The sequence below is a fragment of the Pagrus major genome, chromosome 18 (genome assembly GCF_040436345.1).
Source record: "Pagrus major chromosome 18, Pma_NU_1.0".
In the NCBI taxonomy this organism is placed as follows: Eukaryota; Metazoa; Chordata; class Actinopteri; order Spariformes; family Sparidae; genus Pagrus; species Pagrus major.
In genome coordinates, this window is record NC_133232.1 from 16,926,850 (window position 1) to 16,945,764 (window position 18,915).

The 18,915-nt window shown below is 40.3% G+C and overlaps 1 protein-coding gene across 1 annotated transcript in view; it reads left to right on the forward strand.

The window, feature by feature from the left end:
• Positions 1 to 17,864, forward strand: part of il1rapl2 (interleukin 1 receptor accessory protein-like 2) — a 429,626-nt gene extending 411,762 nt beyond the window's left edge. The window contains exons 10-19 of the mRNA XM_073487133.1: positions 4,298 to 4,438; positions 5,900 to 5,960; positions 6,799 to 6,908; positions 12,816 to 12,961; positions 13,073 to 13,150; positions 13,235 to 13,351; positions 16,232 to 16,354; positions 17,059 to 17,298; positions 17,479 to 17,509; positions 17,753 to 17,864. Coding sequence (XP_073343234.1) covers positions 4,298 to 4,438; positions 5,900 to 5,960; positions 6,799 to 6,908; positions 12,816 to 12,961; positions 13,073 to 13,150; positions 13,235 to 13,351; positions 16,232 to 16,354; positions 17,059 to 17,298; positions 17,479 to 17,509; positions 17,753 to 17,841 — 1,136 coding nt within the window. The 3' untranslated portion in view covers positions 17,842 to 17,864. The remainder of the gene's footprint in view (positions 1 to 4,297; positions 4,439 to 5,899; positions 5,961 to 6,798; positions 6,909 to 12,815; positions 12,962 to 13,072; positions 13,151 to 13,234; positions 13,352 to 16,231; positions 16,355 to 17,058; positions 17,299 to 17,478; positions 17,510 to 17,752) is intronic.
• The last annotated feature ends 1,051 nt before the right edge of the window (positions 17,865 to 18,915 follow it).

The following is an 18,915-nucleotide window of genomic DNA, read 5'->3' on the forward strand; positions in this document are numbered from 1 at the left end:
AATGGGAGCAACAAAACCAAAGGGAGAATGAGGGAGGTGTCATCCAAGTGCAGTCTTTCTGAAAATGGGTCTAATCAGACACAATAACCTGTTGGTAGCACAGACCTGAAGGAAGGACTTCCTCTGTTCATCTTCATTGTTTCTGAGGACATTATTTCGACTCTACTGTATGCTGACTTAAGTTTAGAGGGAAGTTGAGTTTTTTCTGGTCACTTTAATAGTGTAGAGACAGCTTTTCTTTGGCTTCGAGTAACCTTAAAAGAAACTGCTTCTTGATGCATTTCAGCATCTCATGGTGGTTCCAAATTGAAATATGGGGCAGATGGGACGTTTGGGACACAAGCTTTAAGGCTATTTTTATTTCATAATTATTAATGTTGATTTTTCGACAGATTGCTTTGGCAACAGATGCTAATTGCACTTCTCATACAGCCAGTGGAAGCAAATGAAAACTAATAGAGAAAGACAGCAAAGGTTGTCAAAATAAACAAGGTGGTGTCACAACCAGGAGAAAAGTTCTGTAAAATCTCAAATTTTCCTTATCACATGCCGCCTCACACAGGCAGACACTCACACCACCATTATCGGTGGCGCTGACTACTCCTTCTGTGCCTAATAAGTAAAAAGCGTACTTAAGATTCAACGTTCAAATCCTGCTCCCATTTTCCTGTGCATTGATATCAGGAGACGGCGGCAAGTGACTCATTACTAATGGAAAATATCTGAGAAAGATGGATGAAGGAGCGAGTGGTGATAGAGCGAGTGGAGAAGAACAGAGAGAGGAAGAGAGGAACACTGGGGGAAGGACAGAGGGATGGATGGAGGCAGGGGGAGACGGAGAGAGAGGCGGAGGCTTCTAAATGGGCCTCATTACTAATGGAAGCAATCTGAGCTCACTTTACTGTAGAGCAAATATTTGGTAATTAGTTAAATTTTACTATTTTTCTTTTCCCTCGGATAGCCATTCCATCTCTCCCTCCCTATCCCCCTCCCTATCCCCCTCCCTTTCCCCCTCTCTGTCGCTGTCCCACCTCCTTCTACTATATAGTGACTCTGTGTGTGAGTAAAGATGGTGGAGCAGCTCAGAGTAGAGTTGGAGAGACGTCTACTGGTGAAACGTGGTAACTTCAGACAGATTGTATACCACGGTGGTAAATAAAAACAGGTGCATTTGGGAGAAAAACAAAAAACATTATACCTATTCTAACTATTTTTAAGAAGGCCTCAGATCTTAAGTTTTGTCCTTAAAATTCTACATCTTACGTCATTTAATTCGATACTACAACCAGCAGAAGGACTATTCTCGGGTTAAGTAATAAAAAAAGGGAAGAATAATAATTAAACATGGAAAAGTCTGTCTTTCTGTCTGTCTGTCTCACTCTGACACTCTTCAATAGACTGTTTTGACATTAATCTGTAACTTCAATGTTGTCATTCATAAAAAAAATTAATAGTTGTGAGATCATACAAACCAAACAGAAACAGAGGATAGTAAAGAGATTATATTCTCTGTGGATAATTACATGTGACTGCTCACCAGACCAGTAGGTGGCGCTGTTCTCCCAGGTGGCAACAAAAACCAGCCCATGATGACACACTGATACTGTGGGGGTCGGACCTCAGGCTCAGTTAGAACGCAGTCAAAAAAGAAATCATCATTTACTTACTTTACTGATGCAAATAAAATGTGACAATTACAAATTACAATTCCTCATCACACAGCATAAGGCAATGTGTGGTTACAGTGGTTACACTTGCCATGACTAAGACAAGCAATAAACACTGGTTTTCAAATGAAATAGTTCAAGGAAAGTCATAGGAACGAGACAAGTTGGTGTGTGTGTGTGTGTGTGTGGGAGAGAGAGAGAGAGAGAGAGAGTAATAGATCATATTTCCCATGGTGTCATTCACCAGCCATGTTCCATTAATCTCCTATCCACTCATATTGCCTATGATAGCACTATCATTCATACACACACAAACACACACACACACACATACATGATCTCTTTGTGTGTGTATGTGTTTTTGTGTGTCTAACACGCTGACATGAGGTCATTTGCGGTATACTTCGTGTTGAGGCTGACTTTGTGCTTTTTGCCAATTTATAATCGACAGGTCTTTGAAACACAGAATAACACGGGCGGGTCCTTCTTTTTCTGTCAATTCCATTTTGATACAGTGACTTTAACTTATACCATTAGACCAGCACCAAACACTCTCATCAAAATCATCAACATAGACCAGAAACACATAAATGCAAGCCATTAAAATGTCAGTCCCATCTGCAGATAGCTCATTCACTGCATTAGAGACAGTCCCACAAGCTTCCCATTTAAAAGCTAACAGAAGAAGCTGTGTGCTGCTCTTTATTGGAGGTGGGGCAATATGCTCTATGCAGATCTGCCAAACCAGTCTTAGTCATCTTCTTTGAAGCCTTTCCCCCTCATAAGTGAAACTCATAAGTTGCAAACACTTCATTACACTACACTAAATAAAAAAATAAAAAAAAAAGCTTAAAGGATGACGTGTAACTGAGCCGTTAGGTCAATGGAAACTGGGTTAACTTCACCACAGGCAGACAGGAAGTGAGACACCGAAGCAACAACATAACATCCGGTTAATTTTCATAATAAAACACTCTGTTGACGCCAGCACAAAAATCAGCTGAATTGTTGCGCCATGCTCCGGCATCCAGCAGAAACAGAAGCCCTGCGTATCTGGTACGGAAGGGTACGGACTGCCGGAGCTGCAGCGGAGCAGATACGCAACACAGTGGAGCCCGTGGAAGTAAACACATAGACTGGAGTGAAACCTATCAGATTGGATCGGAGTCAAACCGAACGCGGATCTGGTGGAATTTAGGGGTGAAGCCTTGAAAGTAACGCCGGTGCATTATGAGTTATAACGATTATAACGTTATTACTCACTCTAGTTCTACTGAGCACTTGAAGCATCACCAATAATTGTGTCCCTAGCAAACTGTATTGTTAAGTTAAATAAACTATAGCATTTAAGTACAACTGAATTAATATCATGTTTATTTGTTGTGATCATTACAAAATTACCTCAACTTGTTTTCTCGAATCAGTCAACTTAACATTTCAAGGCAGCCCAAACACAAACTTTATTATTTTAAGACTACTAAGTTGTAGTTGTAAGTAGTTATGGTTATGATGTTAGCTACTGTAAACATTAAACAGTTAACAGCTGTAAAGAAAGAAATTACTGTTATAACTGAATCAGTTTGATGACTTTCTGACGCTACTTGTCGTATTGTCTCTAGTCGAAGGTACATAGTCTCGATTCAGCAGAACTGCACAAAACCAGGAACTACTATAAACTAACTAACCAAAATAAAAATAATAAGTTCTAATGGCTAACAAGTTGGCAAACAATTTGCCTACTTTACTCACATATGAAGCAGAAACAGAGCAACACACGTATCTCAGGCCTCTATTTGCCTCCTGGTGAATGTAAGTCTTATATGTTCGACTTTGACTTTGGCTCAACCAGACAAGCCGATAAACCTCGGCAATGAGTGAGCCGCAGAGTGTTTTGTAAATTCAGTTTGCTCTCCTAATAATCATTTCATGTTACAGTGAGTCATTTCTTTCATTGTTGACAGCAGCATTGTGCCTAATGGTGCTTTGATTTTAGCCTGACTGTGATATTCATTCAGCCTCTGACCTCCCTGTAGAAGTCCAAAGTGAATTTATGAATGAGCAAATGAAGCAAAGGAACATTAATAATTAGCGCCCTTTGAATTAGCTCTTGACAGCAATCTTGTTTTTGTGGTTTTACACAAGCCATGTTAACATGTCTGACAGGCCTGACTCAGTGTGTGTGTGTGTGTGTGTGTGTGTGTGTGTGTGTGTGTGTCTTTTTGTGCCTCATTCAGTCAATTCAGTGTGTTTTATTGGCAAGAACGCTGGCAACAACCAATCCTGTTTGTCTGAACGTTTTATTTGTGCGAGCTCTGTGATGATTCCCTCAGTCATCGATTTAGAAAATTTGCCAATCTGAGGGTCATTGAAGTCTTTATTTTTTATATTTCCTGAAGTCAAATCGCAGTTGCAGATTGACTTCACATAACTCGGGGGTGAGCAAACCAGATTGTAAAAAGCACAAATAAAAATCAGCTCAACTGAGCTGCAGGAATACCTTGTTTTAAACAGGAAAAATGTGTGATAATTTTGTTTTTACCTTGCTGTCAGTGGTCTGTTGCACATTAACTGATATAAATCTCATTGATTTCTTTTCCACTCCTGCCTCTGCTGTATCTCTCTCACTGTAGATATGTATCGTCTGGAGTTGGCTGGTGGTCTGGGCGTCATATTGTTGCTGCTGGGGGTTCTGACGGCACTTTATAAGTGTTACAACCTGGAGATCATGCTCTGCTACAGGAGACACTTTGGGAGTGATGAAACTGAAGATGGTAAGCCTATTTGTGTGCTCGTTTCCCTTCAGGACAATCATAAAACAGCTGTGCTTAGACAGAGAGATTATATCAACATACATACTACACAAGAAAGAGCAAAGAACGACAAGCATGGAAGACGGCAGCACTCGCTTTCAATAAGGAAGTAAGTGTTGGTGAGGCAATGAAAAGCACAAATGATACAAATTCACTCATTCAAGTCAAATATGGCAGTTAGGAAAGGCAAGCACCAACGTGAAAAATGTGTTTTTCTCTGTTGATTGAGCAGATTTTTTTGTTTTTGTCATCCATTGAGGGGATAATGATGGGCTTCATTTTGCACAGTACCTGTCAAATGTAAAATTGTCATAGAAGCAAATACATTTCACATTTCAAACTCAAATTAAAGTCCTAAATCACTCTGCCTTCCTCAGCAGGGTATTCCCAAGATCTCGTGCCCCAAACTATTTTCCTCATTCCCTTTAGAGGGAATCCAGACCTGTTATTAACGTCTGTCCTGAGTGATCCGATCACAAGCGAACAGCTCTAAGTCTGTCAGTTCACACCGGATATTAATGTGTGCCTTGAGCAGCCACTTGTGATCAGATCTCACTTCAGATCTCGTTTCTCCTCATGCAACAACCCTTAAAAGCACGCGATTCGTAAGGGAGTCTGGGGTTAATGCGGTTGACAGTTCAATGGTTAGTTGAAACAGGCAGTGTGTTCACAAACATCTGCTGCCAACATTGGCAGGTTATGAGAGCCCAAACGAAAATCAGACAGTGTGTGATCCACTCGGCCTGTTGTTGTGGCTTCTCTCAAGTGTCTCCTCAATGCGTCTTGGGGGTGTTCACATCTGTACTTGGAGCTGTCCACTTGTGATCTGATCACTCAGGAAGCATGTCGATACCAAGTGTAAACAGCCTCTCGGTCTCATCAATTCCACACGTAGGAGTGATTAGAAACTATCACTCACTTACAAATAATGTAGATACATTCTTAACAGCAACAAAAATAAAATGTCATTTGTGTTTTGATCAGATCAGCACAGTGAAATGTTAGCTGAGAAGTTGAGCAGTGTTATTTACTTAAATGTAAATATAACCAGTGATGTGATACAAGAATGATTACATGATATGGTAAAAATAATAATATTGTGATTATTATAACAGACATTACGATTGTTATATTGTTGACAATCCTTTTTTCACATTTTTTTCAGAAAAAAATGTAAAAATAAATCATAATGATGTGACATTTGACCAAACTTATTTTCTGACATCTGGAGAAAAAGACTTAAATGCAAGAACATCACAGTCGTTGACTTTCATGCTGTTTTGTTCTGACTATTGACTAATTCTTACTAATTGTGCAGCCCCAGATGCAGAAGTGTTCAGAATAAGTCAAACTGAGTGGTTTTCAAAAAGACGTCTACCTGCCTTCTACTGATGTTCCGTCTGCATGTCTCTCTCTTCACAGATAATAAGGAGTATGACGCCTATCTGTCCTATACTAAAGTGGACCTAGACTCTTTGGGCAGGTCAGTTACTTTGTACATATGTATGCTTTCTTCTCCTGCTAACAACACTGGTTGTTGCACTCACGTGAGTCACAACAGCACTCATGTATGTTGTGACATTACAGGCTCGTTATGATTTAAAACAACTTCCATTGCTCCAACTATTTGGGAAATACAGTGATTTACTTTCTTTCTGAGAGAGTGATGAGAAGATTAATACTATCTAATTTTGGTGCAGTAAGTGTGGAGCTTGAGGTATGACGTGGCTAGTCTGGCTTAGCATCAAAACTGGAAGTTGGTGGAAAAAGTTAGCCTGGCTCTCTCTAAAGTGATAAACTGTGCTGAGCAGCACGAAGTGAGGTTGCCAGGTTTGGTAACATGTTGTCACACAGACTACTGTACACTGAAGTATAGGGGGCGGATGGATAACTGGTGTTTGTCAAGAAACAGTTACAACAGTTACTTCCCCTTACATCACACATTGTCTTTATTACACTTCTGTTGTGTTGACACATTGTGATAGTCTAAAGTCTTATAGATTTTTATTTAGACTTTTAGTCTGTATGCTAAGCTAAGCTAACCTCCTCTTTGCTCCAGCTCCATACTAAACGATATCACATCGGTATCGATCTTTACATCTCACCCTTGAACATACAGTGAATAAGGGTATTTCACTGTCACATAAAAAATCATCTTAAATGCCCAGAAATTGTGTAATGTGACATCATCTAGCTTGATGCACTGTTTGAGTGTTAACCCTTTAACTTTAGCATTAGCAGCCACTACCAGCTGCTCCTTTAACTGATAGTGTATTTGATTTTGAATCTGGAGCCATGATCATTTTTCTTTTCACTAGCAGGTCGAGCAGTGATGAGGAAACATTTGCTCTGGAGATCCTGCCGGACGTTTTAGAGAAACATTACGGATACAAGCTGTTCATACCAGACAGAGATCTAATACCCAGCAGTAGTAAGTATCCATCCATCCATCTTTCTATCTATCTGCCTATCTACCTTACCTACTTTCTCCCTCCTCCACACAGAGATACAAACATTCTGTCTCTCTCAATGGACCATTATAGCCCCCAATACCCAGAATTCATCACTCTGTCAGAATAAATAAGAATGTATGGGTATCTTCATCATAACACACTTACAAGCAGACACACATATGTCGGTGTATGCATCCTATGTACACTCAAACCATTCACACAGACACACACACACACACACATGTATACACAATGCTACACAATGTCACTCTTCAGACATTCATGTTATCATTTTATGAATCTAACACAGATACAATCTGCATCTTCCTCATTTTAGCTCTTGTCTCAATCTCACTTTCACAACAACAAATGCTGACACGCTGAACAGGATGCACAGAGTTCCTACAGTACGCACGCACAGATATACACACACAGTTTGTCATCATTTCTGGGGTTATGTGTCACTCTCTGTCCAACTGGAGGAGGAAATATGACCGTTACTGCCGTTATCTTTCAATGCTCTGACAAACTGTTCCATCACTGCCACACGCAGAAAGGTGGAAAACACCCTCATGGCTATACATACGTCTGTAGTCACACACCATGTATACTGGACACTGTATGTGGATAGCAGTACTGCACCTGTTGTCCACAAGATCAGATGTAATACTCTCAAAATATACACTGAGCACTGTGAAAAATTATTGTAGGGCAATATGGCTACGCGTGCAGTGAGAAGACTGTAATCTGTACACAGATGTGTCAGTATTCTCAGTACACACATACAAACACAAACACCCATCCATCATCTTAAGCTCATTTTTGGCCTTGCTAGCTGCAGGGATAGTGAATGGAGCATTTAGATTGAAATGTCTGGAGATTCATCTGCTTCAAACAACTGTTTTTCACATAAACATACATTTCAATTCTCCTAAACATGCAGACGCGTTCTTACACATGCATTAATAATGCATCATTAAAGCTGCACTTACCAATATTAGAATCTTAATTCAAAACATTCAAAAATTAACATTATCAAAGACAGAGAGTGAAAGACAGAGACAGAGAGAGAGAGAGCCCGTCATTCACAGAACACACAGTTTTCATATATTTTCTACTGACTACAATTTTGAAAAATAATGGCCAATTTCAGTGACGCATGTTCCGAATAAAACATTCAGAATGTCACGGACAAATAAATAGAAATGGGACTGTCTGGGAAGAGGAAACGTTTCCACTGGGTTCGTTATGAAGCAACAGCACCATAGGGACAAAAAAAGGGAAACATTTAAGACTGTGCTTTGGCACAGTCTGACTCATATATTGAGACATACAATAGTTCTGCCTCATTTTGCGCACTTTTCACATCTTATCACCTCCTCGATTTCACGTTCTCCTACCTAAGTTGGAAGTAAAAGTTGATGTGTCAGCATTCACCAAACATGTTCACACACTTTACAGAATATCCTACATGCAAATGCTGTCTCCCTCAAACTCAAATTAGCTTGTGGGGCGATTCTGGTATTGTCATCTCGTCGGAGGGCCACTTCAACTACTACAAGAAAGTGCAATATTTCTGAAAATGTAGTTTTTATTTCCATTATAAACATAATATTACAAAAATGCAAGTGCAGGTTGGGGCAAATCTTTCTTCCTACTCTTACTTATTCAAACCTTGTCCGAACTAACAAAGTAAATACATTTTTACTGACAAGCAAAATGCAATCAGAATTATACATCTGTATGAACATTAGTTTTTGACAGTGCAAATCTTTTTCCTTATAAATAAAATATCTCATTTAACCTTTGCAACAGGCTTGCCATGGTAGTCAGTGTTCCTGGTGTTATCTGTCCACCACCCCCATCACTGTTTTACTTAAAATCAGCAGTACGTCGACGGATGCTATGATTACAAACTGCCGGGTGTGTCTACTCCCTGCAACAGTGGGGCAGCATGAGAGTCGCAGCACAGAGTAACAGGAGTCACATTTAACTTTTAGCGTGGAGAGAGTTATGAGAGCTGACTGACGAGACAGTAGCGGAGGATTTGTTATCGAAGCGAAAAGCAAAAGTGCCTAATTGGCAATATGTCGAATTTAAACTCAGTCATAATAGACAACCTGATAACGTTAATGAGGGAAAGGGAGTTGTTACCTCACTGTGAAGTTGGAGGTGTGCATCCTATCATCTAGCAGCTCCTTATTGTTCAATACTCCAACAGACTGAATAAACCTACTCCCTGACATATAAAATAATGAATCTGCTGTCTACAAATGTCGAAAAAAAAATTGCATTTGTGATGAACGACAGCGATGGTAACTGAACACAGTGCATTTCCTGTGACTAGTCTCCTTCAAAATAAAAGGCAACTCGTGTTTTTCTTTTTTTTCTTTTTTTAAAGAACTGAAGTTCTTATTTCAATTGCATAGGTGTAGTTTAAATGGGTGTGAAACAACTAGAAATAAAAAATAATTTTGCTGGCCGGATTATATTATATTTTATCAGTTCGAGATACTGTGACACAAACATGGACAACTGACCAAACACAGCCATGCCATAAATAAGCCATTCAGTGTAGTTTTGGATATACTGGAACAAAATTCCATCACACAAACAGACCGCAGGACAACCCTGCAGGAAATTGCCACAATGCCTGATTCTGTCTGAATAAGGCCAGAGAAAACATGACTCTGTGCTTCAGGAGACTGAATATGTAATAAACCTGCTCGATGCTTTAAAAACACTGTAAAACACCTTCAGTAGTCTCTGAGGTACCTGGTTAATTCAACTGAAGCGTCAAACTAATGCATGGAGTAAAGCATTGGACCATTATCCCCCTGTGTATTAGCATATTGTAATCCAAATCACATTTCAATGTTTCAATGAATGTAGTCACTAAAATAACTTTATAATGTGTCCAAAACATAGCAAACTAATGTGTGTTCTTTGCCTTATTTAACATTTTCTCCTAAAATACACATTTTTAATTTATTTAAAAATGGCTCATAATGAATTGCCATGCTCTACATAGTCTGCCCTCGGCCAAAATTATGCCTCCACCAACCAACACACAGTCAAGACAAACACACACAACACCGCCTCCTGAAAACAGATGAGAAAGTCATATTTCATCTAAAAATGAGGCTTCCTCTCTGTGGCCTGAAAACATCCTCAAAACAAATGTCCACTGTGCATAACTACACACATACTAAGCTGCATATGAACTAAAGGTTACGTAGTGTGAAAAAACACACTGAATGAGTGAATCACAGCAGAGAGAGGTGCCTTCTCAGTGCTTACCAAAGCCATTGACAGAGCAACACGGCGATGCGACCTAAAATACACCATTCAATTACCCACACCATTAGCCCTCCGAAATTAACAAGAGAGCGAGAAATAAACAGCCGGGACAGAAAGGGGTGGGGACGGGGTCATTGGTTTGTGTTATTTCATTAATTGATTTACGTAATCCTCAAAAATGTGGAGCGGGAAGAGGAAGTGAAGGGCAGGAGAGAAGACGGGGGGTTAGGTGTAGAGGAAAAGAGAGCAAGAGATGAAGAGAGATGGGAAATTAAACCAGAGAAAGAAAGAAAGAAAGAAAGAAAGAAAGAAAAGACTGAAATGTGGGATGTTCTGTACTATTTGTGCCCCTCAAATTGAGCGTGAAATTGCAATGTGTTGCTGGAGAGTCTCTGTCATTAATTTAGTTAGCAAGTGAAGAGATGGCGGAGGGAGAGAGAGAGAGAGAGAGAGTCTGTTCACAGAACAGTTTTCATACATTGTCAGTAACTACAAATTTGAGAAATAATGGCCAATTTCAGTGACACATTGGAAAAAGAAAAAAAAAAACATTAAGGGTGTCACAAACAAGTAATTGGAAATGAGACTGGGAAGGTAAGTTTCAACGGGCTCATTATGAAGCAACAGCACCACAGTGAGGATATAAAAGTAGTGATTAAAACTGCTTTGCCACTGCCACTGCTTTTGGCTCTATAGTGACACATACAGTAGCTCTAACTCACATTTGCTCACTTTTCGCATCTCATCATATCCTCGACTTCACATTTTCCTCCCTAAGTTAGAAGTAAAGCTGATGGTGGTGCATCAGCACAACTCTGATCTCCAATTTGGAGCTGACTGCACTGTGCCGTGTCACAGCCAAAACTCTTGCACAAGCATTTCTGTCACTCTACTCTATACTCCTGTCAGTCACTCCAGTCATTTGTAGAAAAATGAGTTGAAGGATGCCACCAGCAGAAAGGAGGCAGACACTATATAGACAGCTTTTCCTAGATTATGTTGTGGGAATTCAATTTTTTACTGCTCCTTCTTCTGGAGCTCTTGTTTCTTTTCCTGCAATCCACAATAAATAAAACACTTTTATATGTTTTTGTTATTTTTGGGAAACAACTGACTATAGGGATAGTGCAACATTTTGAAAGATATATCTAGTCGCTTTCCTTCCAAGTCAGACGAAGAAATTGATTCCACTCTCATGTATCATATCTGAGGCAATTAGCCTAGCTTAGCCCAGTGACTTAAAAAAACAGGGGGGAACAGCCTGTTTTTCACCTGGAGTTCAAATATATGGCAACAAGCACCTCTAATGCTTAATAATTAATATGATCTGCCATATTTCCCATCATGTTAAGCCCCCAACCAAAGCTGGTCAAATATGCTACCTAGGTCCAATATTGTAGAAAGTGAGATTTCCTGTCTGTTTTTCATAAAGCAAGTGCCAACGGTGCCTTCAAACGAGGAATTCAGTCATTGTGATGTCACAACTATACAGTCACCGACCACAGCACGGCCTTAGTTGCAAAAACAAACCAGAGCTGATGCTGAAACAGAAGAGAGCTGACCAATCAGAGCAGGCTGGGCTTTTTGGGAGGGGGGGCCTTAAAGAGGCAGGCATTAAAACAGAGCTTTCAGACGGAGGATAAATAGAGGTGCGACAGCAATGGACAGTATTAAAAACTGTTTTGTTTCAGTTTTTTTTTTTTAAAGAATAAAGCAGTTGAAACATTTTCTTTTAGACACCCAAAATACAAGTACGAACCTGACAATTTAGTGTATCACAGAAAGTTAGATACAAAGGGGTTTTTTTTGGACCAAACTAAGGTTCGAGAAAGAGTTACATTTTGAGACATCTTTTCTTTTTTACCAAAATGTGTTGAGAAGATTGATATCAACTTCATGTGTGTGCATTTAATAAAGAGTTCAAGGTAAGATGTGTAAGGCAAGCTTATCAAATCCACCTCGCAACAACCCTAAAGCTGTCGTACTTGCACAAAGTACCAAACGTGGTAACTTCACAGTCCACTGCACCCAGCTGTTGCTTGCCAGGAAGTAGTTATAACACGTAACTCTGTCCATAACCACAAATTGTTATTTTTAATGACTCTGTACATACAGATTAAACAAATGAGACATGAGGTGTTGCTTAGTCACCTTTAAAGTGGTCTGTTCTTGCAGTTTAGACAAAGCTCGGCTAGCATTTGCCACCTTAGCTTTTATGCTAAGCTAGGCATCCACATTCGGACTCCAGCTCCTTGATTGACACACAGACATGAGGTTGATATCAATCTCATATGTTTATGAAGGGCTCATAAAAAAACAAAAAACAAATATGATATAAATGCCATAGCATGGATAAGCAGTTTTTTTGTTTGTTTGCCTCACACCAGTGACTGACACGTCTGGGTCATGCCATCTTGTTTGACATGCACTGTCAAACACTGCCAACACACTGCCCTCGTATGATCCACCATTCCCTCCCTGAAACTATATATAGATATATATACACATTTCTAACACGTAAATTGCAAGACACCAACCACATTTTGATCTTGACTTGACCATGTGTCCTTGTCTGTCTTTCCCAGCCTACATCGAGGACTTGGCTCGTAGCGTGGAACAGAGCAGACGTCTGATCATCGTTTTGACTCCTGAGTTTGTCGCCAAGAGAGGGTGGAGCATCTTCCAGATAGAGACACGCCTCCACTCCATGCTGGTTACCGGGGAGATCAAGGTAGGACTTGGGAAGTAAAAAGGAAATACTTAAATCTGACTGATTACATTACTACATGCTCAAGGAAGTTGTGAAGTACCTCTACAAACACTTCTACCTTTGTGTGTCCAGGTGATCATGATAGAGTGTGCAGACCTCAAGAATGTCATCAACTACCAAGAGGTGGAAGCACTTAAACATACAATCAAGGTACACAGAGGGAGGGGAACAAGGGTGTGATTAGACAGCAGGAGGGTGAAGCAATGCAACAACTTAAAAATCTCTTCTCTGCAGGTTTTATCCATCATCAAGTGGAGGGGTCCTAAGAGCAATGAGCTGTCATCTAAATTTTGGAAACAGGTGGTCTACGACATGCCTGCTAAACGCAGAGAGACATTGTCCAGACGCCAGGTATGCTGCCTTTAACATAGATCAAAAAAATTGTTTTTACCTCCTCCAAGGAGGTTATGTTTTCGTTAGTTTGTTGGTTTGTTGGTCGGTTGGGTGGTTTGTCAGCAGGATTACACAAAAACTACTGAATAGATTTCCGCAAAACTTGGATGGAGGATGGATCTCAGCCCAGAATAGACCCCATTAACTTTTGGTGCAGATCCGGATAAAGTGACAGATCCGGGATTTTTTTTATCACTCTATAACGTTGTGATACAGGGCGTTTTTCCGAAATTCCTGAATAAATTCAGGCCTATCTATGAGTGAGTCCACATTTATACAATTATAAGATTATGATTCTATCACCAGTGTTTAGTTGTCCTAGTGGTTGACTGTTACAGATCTGGTGAGCTTTAATTATTGTAGAGTTTGATGTTGGATTAGTTTCTGATGTTGATTAAAGGGGACACTTACAATAGCTGCCAAAAGAAATACTATAGTAGGAAAGTGCAATTTTACTTTACTGGCATAAAATAAAAAATAAAAAATTGAAACCCTTTTCCTTCAACTCATGCATCATACATCTTGTGTATAGCCACAGGTATAAGGGCAGACAACATTATCTTCATGGCATGTCCAGGAGACAAGGAAAAAATAGCAGCAGAAATGTAGTCTGCATATTTCTGTATGCTCCCCTGGGGTGCATACATTCACAACAGCCAGATGGCCTTTGAAATGTCGGCTAAATACAGGTAATGTATGAAAATTGGAGTCACAATGGGGAAGAATGCGTACGTGTTTACCATGTGTTAACACCTCAGGTGGTGTGTGCCCTGATTAGCAAGGAGACGTTGTCACGCTGCTTGCTACTGGAAAATAATCACGGAGAAACACACAGTGAACTATATAACTGCAACAGATGGGACAGAATCATCTTAATGTCCTCCAGTGTCTTAACAATTCATGTCGTAGGATTTGGACAGTGATAATAAGTATTATATGAGTATAATCACATGAAAAGTGATCGTTTAAGCATGTTTATTGAACAGTTCAAATTCTAAAATGTTTACTGCTTTAGTTTCATTCATTAGTCCAGCTGAGAATAGTACCAATCAAAGCCAAAAAATCAAGCCTTTATGAATTAAGGTAGAGATACGTTGACATCTGATAGTCTGCAGTTAACACGCTTAGACAGCCGGATATAATGAAGCACAATGACGCAGAGAAATGGTGAAATGCATCTTCAGTTTATGGGCTAAGAAACACGCGTCCTAACTTCTGCAAAACTTCTGCTTCATTGCACAAGAACGCTGCAGAATTAAAACCATCCATCATGCTCAGCAATATACACTGAATGGAAATCAGGTGTGTTTTGACCCCTGCACCACCACCATCTCCTCCAACATAAGGATGACATTTTATGGACTGCCTGAATCCATGTGGCTTTTCGTAACCTAATTCACTTGGAATTGGGACAGTGTCATCCCAAATGAGCCAAATACATAAATGCAACAAAGTGAACTTCTGCAAAATGTTTCAGGGGCCATAAGACATGTGGCAACAGTTGCACTTCAAGTGAAATGTGTATCTAGAATACCTGTCAAGAAATGCACACTATTAAAATAAAATCCTGCACCGGGAATTTAGACCTAACCTACATTATAGTAATTTAATCCAGTTGAAAGATGAGGCTATAAGGTGTATATAAATGTCCAGTAAGACAGCACAAATGTGCAATGTGCTAGTTTGTCATTATTTTTTGACTTGCCATATCTTGTTTGAGGTACACAGCCACAAAGCCCTTACTCCTACTGAATATATAATTTTATAAAAATGCATAGCTCAATTTTAATGTTTTATTTAAAGTGGCAATCTCGAAGATTTTCAGGAGCTGCAATTGCAGGTGTATTTTTGGACCTCACTGCTTCCCAGAGATCCAGTGTCGCCTGTGTGGCGTCAGTCAGTTGGCAGTTTGTAGCTTTGCCACGCCTCTATAACATTTAATTCCATTCATCCTCCATTTCATCGTCCGCTGTTCTCGGTCTTTTCTTTGTTTGTTCGCCCATGACCGTTAACTGTAATGTTAACCGTATACTCCCAACGCTAGCAGAGTCCAGGAAAAACAAAACTGTCATGTCGCGTCCAAACCACCTACTCTCTCTGGCCGACCAACCACTGCTGGGTGAACGCGTCACTAACTGTGCGCCGCTTGAGATGTTTTCCGGGAAAGTCGCCACCAACACCCAGTGTACATCTTTGGTATTATAGCAAATGCAAGGGCTTTCATCAGTGGGCCATAGACTCAATCATCATTGTGTTACCTCATTTGGCGATAGATGGTGACTTAACAGATATTTATTTACATGAAAATCTTCGAGATAATTACTTTAAATTAATGATCTCCTAAAATTCCTCAGCACTGTACTTTTTATCAAATGTTACTCAAGCAAGAGAAAGTTGTGTGTGTTTTTTGTTTGGGACTATTTTTAGCCATGGTTGATACACAAGCTGTGCTCTAGTAAGTTTTTACAGGATGGCAACTGCAGGGTGGTGTATGAGATTTTGTCTGAAGACAGATGTCACCCAGGGCAACAGTGTCAATAATTTGTGTTTTTAACAGCTTTTGGAGAATACTGGAGCTCTGTCGCACAGAGGTTTAAAAATATACAGTAAGGCTTTGGTAACAATGACTAGTTGTTGGGATAAAAAAAAAGTAAAGTAATAGTAAAGTTATAAATAAAATACAATATTACTATTATTTTTCAACAAAACATGTGTATTCTAATACTTTTCCTTATCGCTGGGATATTTTTTCCATTACGATCGAATGTCCTTGACTGCTCGAACATTTCTATAAATCTGCGCAGTGAAAGCTTTATATCTGTGTTTCTATGGTAACAGGTGATGGATTCCGGTGAACAGGGCCTCTTTGGTGACCTACAGACCACCGTCTCCACCATTGCCATGACAACCACCTCTGCCTCCCTGGCGCCCCCTAATGACAGTCGGCATGGACATCATCAGGTCAGCCGTTACATGTGACTTATTTTTAGACAGAATCATTTCAGTTCCTGACTGATCCAGAAATATTATAGGCTAACAAACTCTCCATAGGGCTGGTGTTTCACGTTAACAATTCATTGCAGTCAAACGTAGACTTGAGTCACGCAAGAAATTAAAATATGTCGGCAGCCAATGTAAAAAAAAAAAGTCACCTCATCTGCTGTGTATCCGAAAATGAAAAGAAAATGTAATGGCAAATAGGCAGGCTAGTGTCATGTAACCCGAAATATAAAGGTAACAATGAAACACGAGCTGGCTTTTAGTCCAACTACATTTTAAAGAGACCAATTAAGTGCCTCTGAATAGAAAAGACTGTCTGCTTAATTACTGTGATGGGCCAAGGTATGGGTCTCATCAGACAGGGGATCCTAGTGCAGCTACACTAGCAGTACTGCCTACATGTCTGCCTCTGTCTGAAACTAAAGAGATCCAGATTCGACTGGGACCAAATTTGAGGCAGTTTTTTTTTCTCACTCTGGGTCCCAGCTTCATTTATTTTTACCTTGAGTTCATGTTTTTGCAGTTGCATGTATTCACAGTTCATCCAGTAATTAAAGTAAAGTGCAAAAGTCTCCTCAGAATGTCGGCATTAAGAACTTTAGAATAAACTAGAATAATACTTTAGGTGATAAAAGTTAACAGGAAGTCATGTTATTTCACCGCAGGTTGCACTGGCCACAGAGATCCCTGACTACAACCAGATGACCTTGCCACTGGGAGGCGGTCACGGTGCTACAGCAGCCCAAATGAGGCATTTCTGCCGCAGCTACGAGTTCCAGCTTCCCACACAGCCTTCCTCCATGTCGCCTCCTCTCCCACCACCCTCCACCGTGCAGTTCTCTACTCTGGGCCCCGGTGGACGCCATGTTTATTGCAACATCCCTATGACACTGCTGAATGGACAGGTGGGAGAAAAGACAGGACCACTTATTACTATTTTCTTCTTTTATTTTGCAGTTTCTTGTTAGTTCCTAGCATCCAACATCTACACAGTGTATCCTTTTCTTGAATTTCCATGCTGGTGTTGATGTGCATGTTCTCAGAGTCTAAACACATTAAAAATAAAACCCCTCTTTTCTCCCCAGGGGTTCAGAGCAGTTCACTGGGGAACAAGAGGTCTGTTTGGATAAAAGAAAATGTAGAAAGAAAATAGTATTTTAATATTATCCTACCTATAATATTAATTTATTTTAACAGACTGGGAAAAAGCTGTCATATAGAGTAAAGTTGTCATATAAGGCATGCAGTAGTACTGTATAATCTATTGAAAGCAGCCCCTGTTGTCTCTTTTTAATGGTAGATTTTTTGTAGTTGTGGGCGAGATTCCTGCTCATCACTGTTGTGCTGGGTTTTTTCCAGGTGCCCCAGAGCAGTACACTTGGGAAGAAGCCAGAACTCCACCTGAACAGCACCTTCGTACCACTCACCAGCAGAGAACTAAGCTCTGACATCTGGTAGAAGGACTGCTCAACTGGTACTGGATTACAGACCGGTTTACAGACTGCTTTTACAATGGCTTTGGACATGGGGTAGACTGGTTGGTCGACTGGTTTTTCATTGGGTTTTTGGACTGTGTACAGCCTTGGTTTCCAGGACGGACTGCCTGCAGACTCGTTTTGGGCCAGTTCATCCTGTGCTGTGAACATAGGATTACTTAAAGACTGTAAAAGCCTTGGATTCAAAACGATCGGCTGCAGACTGACGGATTCAGACTACAAAACTGATTGTACACTGGTTTGGAACTACCATCTGATTACAGACTGATACAGAGGATGTGTAACCATGACCACTGGGGATGAGCCCAATTATACAACATGACTAGTCATCTGCATTTGACTGGTGCAGAGAGTTTGTAGACAGGTCTGGACATGCTGATGTAATGAACCTGAAAAATCAGTGAATAGGTCCAGGATACTTTACCAGTGAGTAGGTATCCACAGACAGGAGTACTCCATTTGCCACCAAGTTGGACCTCGGAGCACAAAGAAAAGCAAGTATCTTCTGATCGCAGTCTGCTCTCACACCAGCTGTGTGCCCGGAAACCCAGTTGATTCGCCAGCTTCTTAACCGCTCGGAAATATCGGTCGCCTGTAAAACAAAAGTAGCGTGATCTTAGAATGCCATTTGATCGTTCGCAGTATGTAGGTCTACCTGTCATCTAGGTGACCTGTCAGTAAACGAGGCAGACTTCAAGCAATGATTTTGGAATACCAGTTGACCTTAAAACAACAAGTCAACCTCTTGAAATACAATTCTTGGTTGGCTAGCTAGCTCCTGGCCAGCTCTTAGACGCAAAAATGGTTGACCTAAAAGGAATGGATTCCAGCAAGGATATCAAGACAAGAAGTGATGCATAAAGTAATTGGTAACCTGTATTACAGAGAAAGCACAGTTAGCTGGTGTATATGGAAACGTAGCTAGTTGTTAAAACTGGCTAACTAAATGGCTAGTTACCTCTTGAGCTAGGAGGTTGCTAAAAGGCCGCGTGAGACTGAAAACCAACCAGCTCTTCACCTTGTAAC